The sequence below is a fragment of the Oryzias latipes genome, chromosome 16 (genome assembly GCF_002234675.1).
Source record: "Oryzias latipes chromosome 16, ASM223467v1".
Classification (NCBI taxonomy): domain Eukaryota; kingdom Metazoa; phylum Chordata; class Actinopteri; order Beloniformes; family Adrianichthyidae; genus Oryzias; species Oryzias latipes.
Window position 1 is genome coordinate 16,758,421 of NC_019874.2, and position 20,731 is coordinate 16,779,151.

The following is a 20,731-nucleotide window of genomic DNA, read 5'->3' on the forward strand; positions in this document are numbered from 1 at the left end:
ACACATCGTCATTGATGGAAACATTTATCGTAGAACTCAGTAGAAATGAATTACAAAAGATCAACATCAAGTTTGGACACATTTAGAATGTATTTGCTTTTATTGAAATATTAAGTAAAAGAGAACACATGAAAAAATGTACCGGTAATTCATATTTAAAAAAATGTTTCTAAAAGAAGTCATGTGTGTCGCCTTGGATGCTGGGGTCTGCACTTCTCCTCGATGTGCCCTCAGCTTTTAATCTGTTTGTGATCATTGTGCCTTGGCTTTAAAGTGGGAGCAGGCGTTTTGCATAGCTTGGGGCAGTGTCACACACTCCAGCAGGGACTGTTTAACTGCGGTCTGGGGAAAGGGTTCACAAAATCTGCACACACTAGGAAAGAGAAAAAAAGGGGGGGAAGTTGGGATTCAGGAGATAAGACAATGATTCTTTGCTTTACTCAGTCTTTAGAGTAAATGAACATATCTTTAAAAAAAAAGCATTTAATCACTCGGTTTCTGGGTGTTGAGACAAACTTCTGGTCCAGGACTGTTGGTTTAGCAGAAGCTGGAGCAAAACGCAATGAGGTCATGGCGTGCTTAAAGCTGTCAAGCACGCTGCAGAAGCTAAGCACAGCAACTGAGCCGTAAAATAGGAAAATGATCCTTTTACAAAAGATTTTTTATTATTTTAAAATGTTTGTATACTCAGTATGACAATGTGCTTACACGATACTTACATTTAAGTGGGGGTGGGGGTGGAAATTTTGTACATAGAAACTTAAAAAACAACAAAAAAATACAATAACAACAACAACAAAAAAAGATGAGTATCTCCCTGGCCCAATGAAATAAAATACAAGAGGGGGTGTGAGCTTGACAGGCTGATGTGAAACTGGATCAGGACTGAGCTGGTGGGTTGAACCACTTTCCTTCGAGTCCCCCCCACTGCTGCTCGCCGCTCCTGCAAACAGCCTGGTAAGCTCACACAATAATATGTACACTGAAACGATAGTCCTTTTACAAAGTGTTTTAGTCATTTTAACATTCCCAAAACTATCATTCAATATATTCACAGATAAAGCAATATACATATGTTTGTTTAATGCGATTTAATGGGCTCTGACAAAACTGATGACCTAATGCTTCATGACGGACCATTATTTTACTGTCAACAGTAAAAATGATTTTAAATTTAACAAAGGGACAGCTTGAGACAGAGGTTGAACCAGACCAAACGTCTTAAACATCAGACTACAAACTGAGGTAAAAAAAAAAAAAAAAAAAAGACCAGACATAATAGGGGAGATTTTTAGTAACTATTAAAACTGCAATGCTACAACCTTTCTTATTTCATTCTTGTATGGGGGGGATTGGGGGAACCTGAAGGGTCCTAAACAGATACTAAACAATTCGGTTGATATCCCTGTTAATAATCTGCTAAAAACAGCACTTTTCCAAACCCGAATCTCATTGGCCGAGCAGCAGCCCATTCCAGTGACGGGAACATCACCTGACCAGAAGACGAGATGTTGGCGTTTTCCCTCTGAGCGTCGCTGACATGCATTCATAACACAAACAGCGTTTTCCTAAGTGTTGTGGTTAAAGGTTGACGGTTAAAAGCAGTGGGGGTGGGGGGGCTGAAGCACACAAGAAATACTGGGAAAGACTGGGAAGGGAGGGGGGTTTCTATCACATTTAACCAGTGGCAAAAAAATACAGGTATTTGATATGAAAACCAATTTGTTTAAATTACTTTGATTCAGGTGTTAAAAAAGTGGAATAAAGGTGATCATCTCAGGAACATTAAGAATCTCAAATAGACAAAAAAAATAATCTTAAAATGAAACAGTCAGGGAAAACATTAGTCTCTGTAGCACCCCTCAGTGTCATCCATCGCCAACACTGCACCTTAAGAGTCTTAGGTGGTTTAGCAACACTCCTGTGCAACCCACAAGGCCCAGACAGCATCTTCGGCAGCAGTGCAACTTGTAGACATAAATAAGAAATGACTTCACTGTTCAAGCTGCCCAGATCATACATGAGGGAGTGGGTGGAAAGGCAGATGTGTGCTTCTCCAGTGCAGAGGCAGCCGGGACATCTGTGACTCACAGGTCAGTACACGTCTGTGTCCTCCTTGGGCCTGTACACGGTGCCAAATCTCTGCATATACTTCTTGATGTACTCCTTGGTCTTGTGCTTCACATTCTCGTTGCATTCAAGATCTTCTGGGTTCTTGCAGGCTTTCAGTTCCTTATTCATAACTCCATGAGTGAGCTGCAAAAGAAAAAGAACGGACGTGTGATATGCATGTTTCTGCTCCGACAACATGGAAATGACATGGCTCCGGCGCCCTGTAAGCGCTGGTAAAGCAGCTGGTCGTTAATCTTTTAGTGAGTTTTGCACAATGAAATGCTTTCTTTAAACAAGTGGAGCCAAACTTGTCTTTTTGTTTATCGCACCCACATCATCACAGCCCTGGTATGGGGGAGACGTGAACCACTGCATGTATACACAGCCACCAAACAGGAAAGAACAGATTTATGGCCTGGAGTGGGGTTTTTTCTTCTTCCTTCATTTTAATAAATAATTTAAGAACGGGATTGTGAAGATAAATTAAAATGTTTGTTAGAAGACAGAAAAAAAGAAGCTCAACTGTTTGGTTCTGGTCTAGACAGAAAAATGACTATTCGCCTTTTGTTGTGCTGTGACCACGACTAAAATGCACGCATGGCTAACTGTACATACAAACATCGTCTAGCTTCAGCTTACCTTCCTGGCCAGGTGTTTAAAATCTTCAGTGTTGCTGATGCGTCCAGATTTGCAGTCTGGTTTACGATACGGATTCAGACATTGCACTATGAACTGGGACATCTGACGAACACACAAAGAAAATATGTGAAGAAAACAAAGTCAGACACTCTGTTTTGGCTGGAAAAACCTTCAGAAGACCAAAAGACAAGCAGACTCGCTTTACCTCCTTTCGAAATGTCTCTTTGCTTTTCTTAGCCAGTTCACTGGAAGTGTCAGCTTCTGCCGTTTTGGTGGAAAACTGCAAAAACACATAATAAAAGTATAAAACAACCTTCTATTGAGTCCTGGATTTCATCCTAGCACCACTAGGTCATACAGCTGTTCTCTGTGATGATTTGTTCCATCAAACACCAACCAACTGTGACCAATACCAGGGGACAGTTCCATTGAACAGCACCTGCACACCCAGCTCTACAACAAAAGCAGGGATATCCTCTCAGGATGCTGCAGCCTTGAATATGAGAAGCAGCGAATAGCTTTGACCTTCAGCGATATTATAATGGTTCAAACCATTTTACAAACACAACAGGAGCTTGACGTTTTCCAAGAAGCGAACACGGTGAGAAGAAATGCTTCATACATTTGAGCTACTTTTGTGAAAAAAGTGAACTGCTTAGCTAACTTCATTGCTTTTTTTTTTTTTTAAATGTGAAACACAAAGACTTACAGTGGAATAAAGAAGTGTATTTGAACTAACGTGACAGGACTTCACAAATAAACAGATCCCACACGTTCCAGATGGTTTCCACTATTCTCAGAGACCGAATAAAAGAGGGGATGAAAGCAGCCCCTCCTCTACTAACAGCCTTGAGGGGGGAAAACAAAAGACGGACTGTGGAAATCTTTTTTTTCCAACTTTCTGTCTTCATGTACATTCAGCTTATAGCAAATATGTTGAATAAATGTTTGGGAGCCAAAGCAAACAAAAAAAGTAATATAATTCTCCTTGTTGCAATATAAGCTTCGTTTATTTAACAAAAGGGTGAAAAACCATCCACTCTGTCAAATTACCTTAGAAGGATTCTCATCATAGGTGGGTGTTCCCAGGTCCATCTCAGATTCATGGTCCACACTCGTGCTGTCACTGCTTCCTTCCCAAGTGGGTGGATCCCACTGCGTTTGCCTGCAGGAAACAACGACAGGATCTCCATAATAACACAGACCCTCTGAAAGAATGAACAGAAACTAACTGCCCTACGAACCTAGTGACAATATGGTAGTAGTAGATCTTTCCTTCAGGGTCCCGAGCCACTTTCCAGTTGGGAGGTAGGACGATAGTTTTGGGCTTGGGGGGAGAGGGAGGAGGAAGGTCTATCACATTGCTGGGCACAATCATTTCCTGAGGAGAAATGACACGTTAAGTTAAGAATATGACACAGAATATGAGTTAAGTTAACTCCAGCAGAATATGTCACAGTCACATAAGTAATAGTGAAATAGTTACGCAAAACAAATACAGAAAATTTCAAACAACCTTTGGATTCAAAAGGAAATAAGAAGATAAAACGACATTAACTAAAAAGGTATGATATTATGAGCATATTAACGACAATAAAGTGTTGTATATAATTTAAGACTTTTACTGTAACCATTTAAAAACACTGGGAACCTCACTGCTACAAAGCAGTTATTTGAGCTTTGGAGATTTATCTTTGATTAAACACTTTGTTTTACCCATTTCAATGAATGGATGACCAATCAGAAGCAGATGAACCCACTCTAAATCTGGAAGTCATCATAAAAAGTCATGAACAAGAAAAGGTGCCTTGCACCCCCTTGTGGCCACATTTGGACATACGCAGTCTCAAAATAGTGAATTTAGGTCCCACTTCGATCATCTTCTGATTTATTGTCAAAGCATTCCCTGTGGTCTTTTAACTAGGAATGTGCGGTTTTTAGCCAAAATCAAGACACCTGTGTCGTTTTTTAGGACTTAATTTCTAGGATTTAGTTGGATTAAGAAAACGAAGATGTGCATAGATCTAGTCATCTACAAGTGGCTGCATCGGAATGGAACGGAGCAGGGAGCTTGAAGCGCGCCCAGCGTATATTCTATTTAACAATTAAGCTTTTTTTTTTAAACTGAATTTTTTCATCTGCTCCTAATTCACAACAATTTGAATAAAGAAATACTCATAAATGCATTTTTAAGATGAATTTTCTTCACAGAAATTATCCATCATCATAAAAATGCCACAAGAAGATGTTACTAACACCAAAAACACCATTTTTATTGGAGTGGGCCTTTAAAAAGCAAAGGGTTGTAACGAGTTAGTTACCGGTTGTACAGTTTGGGACGTCACAATGGTGGTTACTGTTCCACCCTGCTGCACCACCACCCCCTGCTGGTGACTAGGATACACCGCCTGACCATGCAGGTAGCTGGCTGTGGGTTCAGTATAAGCCTTCAAACACAGAATAATGTCACAGGATTATTATGAGATGTTTGCAGCATCTTTCGATGAACAACAATCTAATTTTATCGTAGTTAAAAGTACATTAGCTTTAATGCTTTATACATTTTATAAATGGGTTTTAGCAATGAGTCTCCTGTGATTGCGAGATCAAATCCAGGCTCATGTACCTGAATGACTGGAGGATTGGCCTGGGGGTAGGCAGCAGGGATGCTGTAGATAGCCTGGCATGGCTGGCCCTGGTAATAGATGGCTGCCTGTGGCTGAGCCTGTCCTGCAGCTGCAGCATACTGCTGTGCCGGCTGTGTTTGTACAGTCACTGCCTGTTGGGTGGTGGGATCCCAGAGGGTGGTGTAGCTCTGCTGGCTCTGTACCTGAGTGGCTGGCTGGGGTGGCACAGAGAGTACAGCTACCCCAGTGTCCTGGGTGGCTACATTTGGCTGGGCGTACTGCTGGGGGGTACCGGTGGCGATGTTGGTGGTGGTGATGTGCTGGGTAAGATTTGAGACTGGAGTGGTTTGGGAAGAGGAGGAGGGTGAAGGTATGCCTATTTCAGAGACAAGGCCAGCAGAGGCCAGAGGCGGGGTCTGTTCATAGTCAACTGGAGGAGTGGGAAGAAGGACTTTGCCGGCGTTGGGGTTGGAGGGGTCCACAAAGGTCTGGATTGGGTATCCAGGAGGGTAGGTGATGAAGCTGGGGCTTGACACGTAAGCCAGAGCGGGATCGTAAACCATGGTTTGGAGCTGCTGCTGCTGCTGCTGAAGCTGCTGCTGTTGTTGTTGTTGCTGTTTCTGGGCTTCCCGCTGAGCAACTTCCTGTTCAAATAACTTCCTGCGCTCCTCCGTGGACAGCTTGTTGCGCTCCTTACTGCTAACTACTCTTGGTGTCTTGCTGTTTGATAAATCAAACCTTAAAAACCCAGAGAACAAACGTCAGAAAAAGTCCACCGAAGAGACAGGTCTAAAAAGGTCTAAAATCTGAACATCTGAACTTACCGCTCCTCTGTGCGCCGGCTGCTCCTCTCATAAGAAGAAGGTGGTGGAGACAAGGAGCGCCTCCTCCGTCGCTCAGAGCTGCGTGGAGTTTTGTCTGAGATTCTGTCACGGTCCCGTTCTCTGTCCCTGTCCCAGTCTCGATCCCTGTCTTTTTCATAGTCTCTATCCCGGTCTCTGTCTCGTTCCCGCTCCCTTTCCCGCTCCCTCTCACGCTCCCTCTCACGCTCTCGGCTGCCTGATGTGGTGCGTGGCTTTAAACCCGTGTCTCGATCCCGACTGCGATCTGTAAGAAAAACGGAACACGGTAAACTCAAATAAAAAAATTATTCAACAAAAACAAGCTTAAGGAAAATCCTACTTCTTGCTTCTTTTTCCACCTGACTCTTCTTTGGTATCCTGTAGACCTCCTACAAGGAAAGACTGAATTTTAATTTCAGAATAAAAGCCTGTAAACCTTTTAAAATTAAGAATACAAGCCTCTACATTTTAGATTTTGTTAGAAATGTTTTTTAACGTTGAACTTTCGACAGACCTTCAGGTCTTTCCACGTTTCCAGCAGCCTGGCAGCCATGCTGCTTATGTCCAAAACATTATGTTGGGGCTCTTGACTCCTTTCACTCTCCACATCGGAAAGGCCTTCCTCTTCATCCTGAGAAGGAGTTCCTACAGCTGAGGCTTCCACAGCTGTTGCAGTGACTTCAGGGGGCACGGTTGCCTCTGTGGTCTCTGAGCTTGGAGACACATCAGTAGTAGATTCACCAGGGTGGGGATCAGTCTGTGAAGGAGGAGGCGGTGGGGGTGGAGGAGGAGGGGGAGGAGGTTTATCTGCCTCTTGTAATTCTTCACACACCTCCAAAGTCTCTGAGGGCTGCTCAGCTGGGAGATCATCAGCACCTTCTTGGCTGGACTGGCTTTCTGACACATTTGGCTGGTCTACTTCCAAATCAGGCTTTTCTGCCAAAGTCAGATTTATCTGCTTCTCTGAACCATCCTGTTCATCACTAGGAACTTCCTGCTGAGGGTCTCTCTGATCCTCAGCAGTGTCCTCCTTCATCTCAAAGTCTTCCATTTTCACATCAGAATCAGATTTTGTTTCTACAGTCAGACTTTGAGGCTGCTGCTCGCTTGTTCCACTCATCTCCAGCTCTTCCTGCTTCCCGCTATCATTATCCGCCACAGACTCGAGTGTTGATTCTTTTGTCGCGTCCGCAGCTTCAACCTTCAATTCCTTTCCTTCAGTTGGATCTCCTTGCATTGGTTCATCTTCTTCCTCGTCTTCTTCATCCTCCTCCTCCTCTTTCCCGTCAGATGCTTTACTGGCGTCGGAAAGCGCGCTGTCGAGGCTGTTCTCGCTGATGATTTTCAGACGGCGGTACACAGCAGGCTTGGAGGCTTCGCTGTCCAACTCTGGCCCCAGTTTGCTGGAGGAACCATCAGGAGTGTTGAGTGGGGTTTGGGCGCGGGACGTGTTCTCGCTGGAGTAACCATCCATCTCCGTCTGCTGCGGGAGAGTTTTGGTTTGAGCCCAGCGCTGAATGAGGGTTAGAACTTTGCTCTCCTCCAGCATGTTCTTGGTTGAGATGGGAAGCACAGCCAAGGTTTTCATAATCTGCAGGAAAAACAGATTTATGTGATCAAAAGTGGGCAGTTTTAAATTTCACAAACATTTTATGTTTTAAAAAAAATCTGAAATGAATAGAAATGTTATATATAATTGCCTCTATCTGCATTTTGATGCCTGTGGCACTGTTGCCCTTCGCCTCGGAGAGCTCCACCATAAAAATCCACAGTAGAGACAAGCCGTGATGGTCCAGGAACTGTTTGAGGCATGATGGATTTTGGGTATTCTGTGCAAAAAAAACCATCAAAAGATATATTACAAACTTAAAAGACAAAACCAAGTCAAAAACAGCAGGGACAAAATCCAAACTTCTCCTGTCAAACCTGTATGAGCTTGAGACAAATGAGTTTCTGCTCCATTGTTTCCACTCGAACCATCAGTCTGCAGAGAGAAACCACCTGTTTCTCATCACACAGGCCTTCTCCATTCTCCAGTAAGGCCTCCAGCTCCTCATCCACCTGTCAAAGAGGATCATGAGATAAAGATTTACTAGTATGTATGAGGTAAAGTGACTCGTAGCATCTGAAGGCAACAGTTATACAGGCTGACCAATAAATATACCGGTAATGGTGGGATGACAAAATGTTTGGTCAAAACTCCAGTTCTAAGGTTACTTACGACCATCATCACCTCACTGCAGACTAAAAAATAGGACAATGCATACAAGATAAACCATCAGGAGATTCAATTAATCCTCTGCAGGAACTGTATTAACAGGAGCTTTCAAAAATGATGAATAATAAATAATAATAATAATAATGGATTAGATTTATCTGCGCTTTTTCAAGGAGGGTGAAGTGTCTTGCCCAAGGACACAACGACATTTGGCTGGTGGGAGTGGGGAATCGAACCGCCAACCCTTCGATCATTGGACGACCCGCTCACCCACCTGAGCCACTGTTTGATTTGTAGCCCAGAAACCATCTTTTGTTCAAGAAAACGCAAAAGTAAAAATAAAATCCTTCTTACACTTTTGTTCATAGGTAATTTCTAACTTAAATTTGACTTTTTTTTTTTTACAGTTTTCCACTTTTACAATACCGTGAAGTAATACTTTATTTTTTGCAAAGGACAAAGGGTTGGGAGATCAAGTTTTTATTAGAGCTTCTTCAATCTAAACTGTTGTGAAGTCAGAACTTCTCCCTGTGGTGACATCAATTCATATTCTTCCAAACAAACAACCGCTCTTCAATGCCATTTCAAGTAGACACAGTTAGCAACTGACCGTGGTAAGAGCGCTCTTTCGGTTCCGGTCTTTCTTCATCTTCCCTCCAGCTGCACGAACACTAACTCTGTTCTCCCCGCCGAGGAAGCCTCTGCAGCTGGGAGCTCCACAGAAGCATTTCTGTGCTTCTTTCCTGTGGAATCGCACGAAATAACCCGTTCGTCAAAAATCTCCAACTAAAAACATTTAAGATAACGCATTTGCTTCATGGTAAGTCTATGCACAATGCAAAAAGCAGGAGACTCCATACCCGTATCTCTGAAACTGGTAGTCAAACGTCAGCTCAGTCCCTGCAGCGACTGCTTTGGTGGTGAAGAACCCAACCCGAAGCTGGCCATTAACAGTCCACTGAAAACAAATCAAACAAATGTCACAGCATCAAGCAGCTTTCTAAATAATGATAACACAAACCTTAATTTCCCATTTTGCCTTTGTACCTTTTGGGTTTCACAATTAGGCTCACAGCTGTGGTTCATAAACCGAGAGCAGTTCCCCTTCAATGTTGCATCAATGATCTGAAGTGACAAAACACAAAGTGCAATTAGCAGCTGCAAATGAACAGAAATAAATAGAAAAATCCACATTAAGAAGCATTTGATCACCACTCACTTCATTATTTTTAAGAGACATAAAGTAGTAGTGGATGTTTTTGTTGCGAGCGTATTCTTTCACCCTCGTTTTGAACTCTTTGTGGTCCAGCACCTCGCCACAATATTCAAGGACAAACGTGTTCCTAGAATAAGACACATTTAAAAACAAACCCAACTATTACGTCATCAACCATAATATTAACAACTTAAAACCAATTGTTGGGAAGAAGAAAAAAATATGTTATATAATATTTGAGCAAATGGTATCACATTTACAAACTGTGAGAGATTCTATTCACTTATAAAACAAGGCGTGTTTATTAAGAAATTCTCTGATTTAAAATACAGACAGTACACTTGTTATGGCAACTCATTCATTTCTACATAAACAATGACAAACTGAAAAGACTTACGGAGCCATCTCTTTAGCTGCGCGCAGCCCCCAGCCTTTGTCGTCGGTAAGAATGACCTCAAAGTCTGCGTGTTGCTTCATTTGAAACCGGCGGTTAGAGCAGTACGCTCCATTCAAGCACCGTGATGAGCTTTGGAGAAAATTCACAACCAAAGGGGTTGTTAAGACAAGCAAATATCATCTGGATTTTGCTTTTCACTAAGTAATTTAAAAAGGATAGTTTAATATTTGTGTGTGAAATTAATCAGCCTTCAAAGAGCATTTATCCATGCAAAGGGCCAATTTTTTTCCCTACAGATAGGATTTTCTGAAATTACCATTCAATCATCAGCAGCCTGTTCAAACAGTCCTCCCCACATGCCATGACTCCTTTCCCGCGCTCCTCTCTGGACAGAACTGGACACTCGCACTGCATCCTCTTGATGTCTCTATGAGATTTGCTCTTCTTTCTGAAAATGACATAAAAACAAAGCATAGACATTTTAAAATGTACTTCCACTTCACTTTAAATTTTGTTCATCTGGCTCATAGCTTACCTCTCAGTCAGGTACAGGTTCTCTTCAATCAAGTCAAAGTAGGGGGGCATCTTTTTAGACCTGGCAAATTCTTTCCATTTTTGGGCATCTTGAAAGTCATGCAAACTGAGCGGTGGTCGCTGCGCCTCAGCTTTTACGAGTGTTTCCTTGGAGACCTCCGTTTCCCTCTGACGCTCCCTTTTGCTTGAGGGTCCCACTTCAGCCTCGTTGTCCGAGTCTGACTCCACTTCAGGACGCCTCTTCTTTGGAGGGCCTCTACCCCTGTGAGGCCTGAAAGTGTCATCTCTGGAGGGGTCGGGTACCGCAGAGCCTCTGCTGTTGCTGCTTATTTCATGGGCTTGCACAAAGCTTGATGAACCTGGAGTGTTTAGTGAATCTACTTGACTGGATGACAGTTTATCCCCACTGTAATCATCATGGTCGTTAGTGAGAGAGTCAGGATGGATTTCACTGGAAGATTCCTGATAATGTTCCTGGAGGTAGAGTTTTTTGATAGTCTGCATGTTTGGGGGCTGTTGCGTGCAGGAAGCAACAGCATGTCTGGGCTCTGGGCCAATGGATGCCGCTCCTGTCACCTTAGTGTTTGTTAACAAAGACCCATGGCTGCTATCGGGCTGCTGGTACGTACTAGTTGGCTGTTCTGACTGGGAAAAGTCCCAACCAACAGGGAATCTGTTGTTGTCATTAATACGGTCAGCAGTAGAAGGATCTTCACGCTGGTAATACAAGAACACCTGCTGATCTTGACTAGGTATAGGATGTTGTCTAAGCTCTAGCCCGACCTTTTTGAAAATATCCGAAGTTTGGATAGAAGCTGTGGCTTGTCCATGGGTGCCATCATTAACAGCAAAAAAAGGCTGGGTGCTCATGAAACTGGCCCCTTCCGAGTGACTGGTGCTATCGATCATATTGCTCTGAGACTGACACAACACACTGCTGATGAGAGAATCACTCAAACCGCTCTGTCCTGTTTGTTTGGAGTGAATTTGATTTGGGACTTCGTTGGTATTCCCCCAAGCTGGTAGGCATGCAGTGGACAGAGCTGAAAGATTTTCAGCATGACGTGGAGACACCTCCCTATGCTTTGCATCTTTTGTCAGAGAAGAGTTATTTGGCACCACTACGACAGAATGCAACTGTTTTATAGCCTTATCACAATCAGAGTCGTACTCTGAGATGTCGCTGTCGCTTCCTTCACTCTGTTTTCCTAATACATCCTGCCTGGCTGGTGCTTGTTTACTCAGTTTGCTTTTCTCTGTGTTTTCCTTGGGTTCGCTTTCTTGGCCTTCACCGTTCCAGCTTTGCGTGGTAAAACTCAAGATCTGTTGCTTGTCCATCATGTGCATCATCTCCTCCGAGTTTGTTGGTGTTTGACGAGCAGTAGGTTTTAGGTCACAGTGATAAATGGTGGTGCTTGCTTGTGAAGGCTCATTTTGGTCTTTGTACTTATAGGTTATGGTGTCTAAACTGACTTCCTGTTCAGAAATCTGCCCTTGTTTGGTCAGTGTCATTAGTGTAGCAAGCTCTTGTTGTATTTCAGAATCATGACAAATGTTGTTAAAAAATCTGGTTGTTTTGACAGCAGGACTACTCTCTGGATAACCTGCTTTTTGCAAGACATCACTCTCAAAAATGTCCTGCCCAACAATATCCCACCTAGACTTTCTGCTGGAGCAACTACTCTTTTTTGCAGCATCAACATTTGACTGTGCCTTCACCTGCTGACCTTCATTTGTAAGACACGATGGATCGGGTTCAAGTGTCTCGCTTTTAGATGCTTGGTTCTCAAGTGCCAACACTTCATTCGGTTTATCAATCTCCAATTTAGTGTTTTGTATAACATTCTGTGTGGCAGGTTCATCAGAAGAGGACTTTGGATGGAGATCTGAAACATTTTCACCTTGTTTGCAAATGATACTCTCCCCACTCTTGCATAAATGAAGTCCAGCTGCATCGTGATCAGGATGTGGTTGGTCGTTGGAGGAGAAGCATTCCTTCACAGTGTACAAATTGTCTAAAGTGATGTTTTCAGGGTTCAGGCTTTCACGCGCCGTTATAGCTATTTCAAGTTCAGATTTTTCTTCTTGATCCTCCCTTGACAGGGATTCTTGAAAGACTTTGTCAGTGGATGCAGCTATTTTTTTAGCATCCTGATGACTATGCCTGTTTCTTTCTGGTTGAAGATTGGATTGCGCCTTTTCACTTTGAGGGAAAGTTTCTGAGATGGTTGCAGATGACAGAGCATTGATGCCATTTGGTTGGCAGTCATGTTTAGGGGATTTCATGGGAGATCTATAGGGGTCTGTCTCTTTTGACTCTGGCCTTTTGCTCTCCTTTTCAAGTTCTTTACATTTATCTGAAGAGGTGGTACTTTTGTCAGTGGGGTGTAGTTTTCCCTCAGAGTCACTGGAGCTGCTTTTATGGTGTTTTTCATGTGTTTTAGACTGTGTATGAACGCTACAAGATGTATTATCATTGGTCTCTGACTTGTGATGACTGCTAGATTTTCGGTATGACAAATCCGAAACTGGAGAGTACTTGTGTTGAGAATCAGAGTCTGATCTTTTTGAAGTCCTTTCAGACTTTGATGATTGTGATCTTTTGTCAAATTCAGAGGACTGAGAAGAATCCACCGATTTAGAGGATTTATCAGACTTGGAAGAGGATGATTTGGATTCTTTGTAGGAGTTTAAATGGTGGGATGACCTAGTTGAGTCTGTTGTTCTCGTTCGTTTGTGGTCCTCATCAGAATGAGAACTCTCTCGTGTTCTGTCTGGACGGGAGTGAGAAAGTCTTCTTTCTCTGCGGGGAGAACTCCTGTGTGATCGCCGATCAGATTCATGATAGTACGACCTTTCAGAGCGAGATCCTCTGTCGCTTCTATATCTCTCCGATCTGGCATAGGATGAACTTGTCCGAGCCCCTCTTGATCTAGATCCGGATCTAGACCTGGACCTTCTTCGATCTTTTTCTAATCGTGATGAGCGTGAAGATGTATTTCTAGAGTCACGGTCCGACTTAGAGTAGCTAGATGACCTTTCATGATTCTCCGATCGTTTAGAGGAACTTTTTTCTCTTTCCCCAACATGTGAACTAGAGGAAGACTTTTTAACTTTGTCTCTGCTGTCGGAGTTAGTTTTGCTTTTTGAATCCGCAGATTGACGCCTGGAAGACACATGAGCTGACTCTCCATCAGTTTCTGAGGCATGGGGAGCACTATCCAATTGTGACCTGGTTACCCTTTTGTAAACATTATCCCGATCAGTACTGCTGGAACTGTCACTGTCTTTTGCTTGAGAAGCCGCTGGTTTCCTCGAGATTGGGCTTTCTTTTGTCCCCAAAAGTTCTGTTTGAGCATTTTCTGATAGACTACCAGACTTCTGAGGCTGCGGCATTGGAAAGCCACCTTCACTTTTGCTTGTCAACTTCTGCGATTCTGATGTGTGCAGCTCTTCTGATGAAACAGACGCAGGTTTCTCTACAGTTGACACGTTAAGAATTTGTTTCTTGAAGTGCATCTTTGCCACGTTTGTTTTGAGTCTGGTGGAGCTGGAGACCGATGTTGGAGAAGGTATCTCTGTTACAGATGTTGCCACCAACAGTGTCTGCTTTTGCTCAGCTTTGCCATCTGTACTTTTCCCTGCTCTGTCTGAGCTCGACTGCGACAAGGCACCTTGAGGTTCGGTGACAGGCGTATCATTACTGGCAGGGATGAAGAGCGGACTTTGCAAAGGCTTCTTTGTCTGTGCGAAGCTGAAGGACACTTTCTGGCGACCCTGGTCTTCTAAATTTACCCTCATCTTGGTCCCTTTTGGCAAAAGGTGGTTGGACAGAATGACTCTGGGAGACAAACTCTTAATTAAAGCCGACTTGGACAGACCCTCCACTTTAACCTACAAAACATAAAAATATATATAAATATACATATTTTTTAAATGTTCCAAAAAGAATGTGAAAATGGTAAAAAGAAAAAAAGAGAAAATATTTACACTCACTAGCTTTATCAAGTTAACTCACCGAAGCACCACTCCCTTCCTCTCTGTGGTCATATGAAAGAAACAAAGAAAACATAAAAAGCAAAGTTAAAAATCAGTTTGAACTGTCAAACATTTAACAAATTTAAAAAAGCATCAATTTGATTATAAAAGTTAGGAAACAACACAGAAGGTTTCAATGAAAAAATGTAATTCCTTAAATATGTGTTGTTTTTTTTTTTTGTGAAATTTACAGAGGTCCCAACAGTGAAATTACTAGCAAAATGATTTGACATTATGGTTCTGTGTTGGGAGCCAAAATTTTTGAAGTATATAAACAACATTCAATGCAAGAAAGAAAATTATAAGCATTTTTTCTTTACTTTAAAACAACTGAAAAAGAAAGAAAACAGAGCAAAGAAAGCTCAACAGAAGATTAACAGTTTTATGTTTGAAGGCCTTTTCTTTCCAAAAGTGTGACATAAAGAAAAAATTAATTCAGTCTAGGTATCAACGGTGTATTTGAAAAAGATTTAGTTCAAAGTCACGGCTGTTTTTTTCAAAGTAACTATTTTTTTATAGCAAAACTGATGGAAGTGAAGATTAAGGAGGACTATATCCTGCATTGGGTTATCATGTTTAAAATACGCAAGATTTTCAAACAAAACTCTAAAAAACTGAATTCTTCCTAGGTTGTTCATAAAATGGAATAAAGATTGATTAATTTACAGGTTGGGATATCAGTTGGTTTTACTCCACGGAAAGTTAAGATGGAATAAAAATAAAATACTATGGAGACACATCAAATTCTTTAAAATTAAAATAAATAAATCTAAACAACAGAATAAATTGATTTGAAATAAGTTTTAGCTTCAAAAGTAAGTTCTTAAATTCTGACAAATGATCCATTTACCCTCTTCACACAGAAATAACTTAAAAGAAATGCTGCCCAGTTGACAGGTGTTTAGGTGTTCAGTCAGTGAAGCACAATCTTAGATGATCTCAGGTAAAACTGCAGAAATGTAATATTTGTACAGAAGAAAAACAATATTTACATTGATAGTAATGGGGGAGGCACTAACTTCTAAACATGTTTTATTAAACAGCATTTTTACACATGTATTTACCAAAGCATTTGTAATGGGAAGATATTTTTAAGGTAGAGGATCATATTTGTGTGTGTTTCTTTGATGTTTTTACATAGCTTATTGTTTTCCGAACACGTGTCTTTACATAAAACATGTGACACGGTGGAAGTGTTTATTTCCATTATTGATGCCATCCACTCTAGAAGTTAAATATTTATTTTAAATGTACAGAACTCGTATAACAAAAACACAGAACAAAAATAAACGTGTTTTATGTGAGTTTAAGCAGGCTTTATTTTTTTTTAGTCATTTATTTAAATCGTAAAAATAAAGTAAAACTTTTAGGACTTTGCTTCTACGATCATTTATTAATATAATTGTAGGGTCTCCTAAATGTAGGTTTTGTGTTTAAATTTATAATTTAACTTATCTGACTTCATATTAGATGTGTTATGACAGGCACCCTGTTTGTAGATTATAAATTAGCCTTATAAATTTAACACAAGCTTTGGGTAATATTTCCTCCCTTATATTTTTATTCCCTAAAAACATTCCTCAACTCTCTAAATTGTAAAAGGTGAAGTGTTTGGTGTTTACCCATGACTAAAAAGGAGAGGAAGGCCAACAATAAAATAGAGATAAAATAATACATTTTAAAAAAGGGGACCTGTTCTTTTGTTGCTTGAAAAGAGAACATTGTCTACATAAATCCTCAGTTTTTTTAAAGACCACAAGGATCTTTACTTGGAAAGAATCTTTTTTTACTACCTAATTGAGAGAGAATTTCTTACTCACAGTTAGAAAATTTGGGATTTAATTTTTCCGCTTTCTGAAAGACACTTTACAGATCAAATGATAAGATATGGAAAAGCAAATTATTGGATCTGATTGGTCAATAGCCTCATCCTTTTAGAATTACATAGACGACTGCAATCTTTTTATTTTGAAGGAAACTACATTACATTGTTTTTGTGTTTTTCAAGCAACAGAACAGTTCTAGATCCTTTTTCTTTACTTTTTCAGCTGCCGTATCCTTCATCCCAAGGACTACGCTGACAAAACATTGTTCATCCACATTTTGCCACCGAAATATCCTAAAATGGTTAAAAGATATCAAAGCACCAAACTTGGGAGGTGACAGAAAACATCCAAGCTTTTTGTTTCCATACTTGTTTTAATCATCAAGTGATGTTGTGTTAAAAGTTGTACTGCATCACAGTGTGGCTAAAAGCAACTCCTTTCTGCTTTGTTTTCTATGTAAACAGTATCTTAAAAAGTGGGCGAGACCAACTCCTCTTCCTAGTTCCACAAAACGCTGCAATGCTACAGAAGGAACAGGAAAAAGAAACCGCCCTGGCCGTAAAATGACAAACACTATTTGTTATCACATTAGTTTAAAGAGAGGAAGAAGAAAAAACATTTACATTTTGTTTTACTTGCAAAAAGTAAAAAAAAAGTTGTGTAGTCTCTGTAAAGTAAAATAGGACTATACATTTACTAAAACCTATTTTTTTTTCTTCATTATTTGGAACCACAATGAAAAATTCATTAAGATATTTGCAACATCTCCCAAACCCATAAAATAGAGTAAATGAAAGTACAATCATGTAATGACAAAAGTTTGGATTTGGAAACGTTTTAAACTTTGAATGCCTTTTGGGGCAAATACAGTTGAGCTGTGTACACTGTAGATAAAGCAACCAGATAAAGCCAAAAGCATCTTACTTAATAACCCCACAGTAAAGGTGCTTTGTAATACCTGATCTCTGACTTGGCCACAATGTCCATTGAGAAACTCGTCAAGGAAAAGCAAGCCTGAAGAGTCTCCTGGCCAAGAATAATCCAAATCAGAGAAATGAGCTCTCCCAAGTTACGCCACACCTGACAAAAAAGAAAAACAATCAACTTATGTGCAACTTATCATAAAGACAATCATTGAAATAGATGGTTTCATTATAAAACAATGACCATAGTCAAGAACTTGAAGCAGTTAAATGATTGTCGCCCAAACTGTTCAATTTGAGCATTATTCTCTACAGGAGATTAAGTCTACTTAAACACAAACGCGACCTGCATAGTTACTAAACACATTCTATCATGTTTTTGAAAATAATTTGTTAATAATTCCATATCCATCCATTTTTCAAACCCACTTAATCCCTTTCAAAGTCATAAGGTTGCTTGAGCCTATCCCAGCCACTGCTAGGTGTAAGTGAGGTACACCATGGGTGGTTTGCCAGTCCAGAGACATTCAACCACACACACACACACACACACACACATTCAGATCTAAGGGATAATTTATAGTCACGATTAAGCTATGATGCATATTTTTGGACCGTGGGAGGAAGCCGAAGTGCCCGCAGAAAAGCCACTCGTGCACGAGGAGAACATGAAAACTCCACACAGAAAGGACCCAGCAGGGATTTGAATCAGGGCCTTTTCACTGTGAAGCAAGAATGCTAACCACAAATATTTATTGAACATCAACTTACCATTTTTAAAAAAACAAGCAACATTTTCAATCATCTAGATCCAATTTTCAGACTGCCATTGATTCTAAAACCAATTTTGTGTGGTCACACAAACAACCATATTCGGCCACTTAGTTAGTTAAACTGAAAATTAGTTACATTTGTTTGATAAAATTGTGCATTCTAACATTAAGTACATAACTCTTTGATCTGGCTAAACATTGACTGAAGGGTCAACAGGAACGTACCAAGTTTCAGTAAATGCTTATAACTGATAGAAAAGTAAACAGTAACACATAGATTTGCAAATGGGAATAAATTTCATGGCAATTTAGGTTGCTGTTTTTTTGGAATAAGCAGATTTTTAAAACTGGCTGCATTTCCTTACAATAATTGTTTTGGCCATCAAACGTGCGCGCGCACAGGGGGGCTGAAGTTCTGAAGAACAAAAAACACCACTCTCCTTATCAGGCATTTCAAGATCCATCTAATGATTTGAAGACAACACTTAAAGAAAAAACTACAAACAATAAATATTTCTGAGTGGAGCTTACATTGATGGCAGTCTGGCCTGTGCGGGGGGAGGAACTGCTGCGGTCAAAACATGGCCTTTTAAAGAATGATGTGTTGAAACGAACGAAAATAAATGTCATTTATTTAAACATAATATTTAAATGTTTTTTTCTTATATATATTCGCACTTAACCTAACATCACCATGCATGTTGAGTGTGGGCTATAAAGATAAACTATAGGAATTTATGTCTCTTGGAATGCAAACAAAAATAAAGTTCAGAAGCAGGACTTATTCAAAGTATTAGCAGAGGGGTCTCGGGAGCCGTATCCTGAAACCTGGTGTTTACTGATATTATGAACTATATAGCATAGTACACGCTCTTTAAAAACCGTAAAGATGACAAGTGTGGCATTTAAAGTCTTTTCAGCGGCAGTATATGCTCAAGAAATCGTTTGATTTGACGGAAGAACTGGTCCTCACAATCACGAGCTAGTGCTAAGCTAGTTCTCGCACTGTTAGCAAATTTAGGCTAACGTTACCGTCGTCGATTTTTCTGTGTGAACTAAGTGTTACGTTAGAGTAAACAATTGTTTTCTCCAATGACATACTTCTAAACTCTGCTAATATATGAAAAAGCATGGCCATTGTAGCCTAAACTATATTTTTTAGACAAAAGACCTCAATATTTAGGTCTGTACTGCCGGCTTTGCTAGCATGCTAGCTGCTGATGTTTTGTGTTGTGCCGTTATCATCAGGACTACCAAACCCCTCGGTTATCCAGCTGGTTTTCCTTGTACTCACTCTGTGTACTTTTTTAGATCACAAGGTCCCCCCATCCTCCAGATATCCTTTAAACGGCCCCGTGAAAAAACATCAAGCACCAACGTATGTCGACGTCAAATCCATACGGATCTGTCGGAAATGATCGTCGGTTCAGTAGCTCCAGTGCGGCTGCTGCGCCCCAGCTTCCAGCGTGGGTCAATGTGGGTACTAGCATGTGCTCACAGTTAGCAAGAGTTCGAGAAGAAGTGGAAACACATCATGATTTGTCAAAAACACAATACGAGAACTCCTGCTTTTAACAACCACTCGGCAAACCCTCTCGTTCGTAGGGATTATTTTAGAACATGTCAAATGAATTGTCTTTTGTTGATAACACGGATCCCTCACTGCGCCATTGAGCCGTAGCTGCTGTGCTGAAACGTCACATGATGTGGGATCACAGCTGGCGCGAACCCCGACAGCACTGCGGACCGATGGCATGCAAGAACTGGGACAGAACCCAAAACTACAATGTGTTTTATGTTATTTGAGGTCGCCGAAGCAAAATAAATACATGGATATGCACAAACTGCTAAAACATATAGTAATAAATGGTATCTTAACACCACACACAATTTACTTTAGATTAACTGCAGAATAACACACTTCCCCCCCATAAAATAGGCCACTATACCACTATACCCATTACATTTATTATAAATGTAATGGGTTCCAACGCTTTATTATATGTTTACTTCTTTTTTTTACGTTGATTTACCTCCAGTTTATTCCAGTAAGTTTCGAAGGAAATATATTATTCTTTTAAACATTTTGATTATTTATTTGTTAATGTATTTGTTGTTGGTCTGTATGAGCCTCATTACTGTGTGTTAACATTTGACCTTTTTAAATAATTACATTTTTTTAGCCTATTTGTAAAAAAAATCAGTTATAGCTATTTGAAAGCTCTCGTAACTGTTGCTGTTGTGTCTGTATGCAAGTGACATTTGGAAATCGGTTATAAAGTGTGTTAAATGTTTGTTTCTTTCCTGGAAAAGATCCCATGTGTGGTTCTATAGGAGCCCACTTAGTCCATTGATCCCCAAGGTGCAGGTTCAATCTAAAATCTGTCACAGCACTAATAAAATAAATAAATAAATAGATAAATAAATAAATAACAGGATTGTCTTTGAGAAATTTTGCTCAAACACAAAACAAAATAGACATTGCCAGAATTTTAAAGGAAACAGAAAATGATTCTGTTGCCTAAATACAAAACTCTAAATACAAAATTAAGACATTAGACAGCTCTAGTGCTTTTGAGGCAAAGG

The 20,731-nt window shown here is 40.5% G+C and overlaps 1 protein-coding gene across 4 annotated transcripts; it reads right to left on the bottom strand.

The window, feature by feature from the left end:
• Positions 1-640: 640 nt before the first annotated feature.
• setd2 (SET domain containing 2) lies at positions 641-19,822 on the bottom strand. Of its 4 annotated transcripts, XM_023964116.1 has the most exons (23): positions 19,440-19,822; positions 17,408-17,529; positions 14,604-14,625; positions 11,835-14,479; positions 10,587-11,786; positions 10,368-10,499; positions 10,052-10,180; positions 9,658-9,781; positions 9,486-9,563; positions 9,299-9,396; positions 9,049-9,181; positions 8,147-8,281; positions 7,921-8,049; positions 6,735-7,811; positions 6,561-6,609; positions 6,203-6,485; positions 5,378-6,116; positions 5,073-5,198; positions 3,996-4,132; positions 3,805-3,916; positions 2,957-3,031; positions 2,752-2,853; positions 641-2,256 (listed from the first exon to the last, which is right to left on the bottom strand). In XM_023964116.1, exons 2-23 carry the CDS (start codon positions 17,434-17,436, stop codon positions 2,095-2,097), a joined length of 7,716 nt encoding a protein of 2,571 aa, XP_023819884.1. In that variant the 5' UTR covers positions 17,437-17,529; positions 19,440-19,822; the 3' UTR covers positions 641-2,094. The 4 variants fall into 4 exon arrangements, with proteins under 4 accessions (XP_023819884.1, XP_023819883.1, XP_023819885.1 ...); XM_023964115.1 differs by having other exon boundaries at positions 10,587-14,479; XM_023964117.1 differs by having other exon boundaries at positions 10,587-14,479; positions 14,582-14,625.
• Between the last annotated feature and the right edge of the window lie 909 nt (positions 19,823-20,731).

Coding starts and splice junctions, on each gene's coding strand:
- setd2 (XM_023964115.1), bottom strand. CDS start 17,436: ATGGACATTGTGGCCAAGTCAGAGATCAG. Junction 8,050..8,146: donor TTTGTCTCAAGCTCATACAG/GTTTGACAGGAG, acceptor TTTTTTGCACAG/AATACCCAAAATCCATCATG. Junction 5,199..5,377: donor CCAATCCTCCAGTCATTCAG/GTACATGAGCCT, acceptor CTGTGTTTGAAG/GCTTATACTGAACCCACAGC.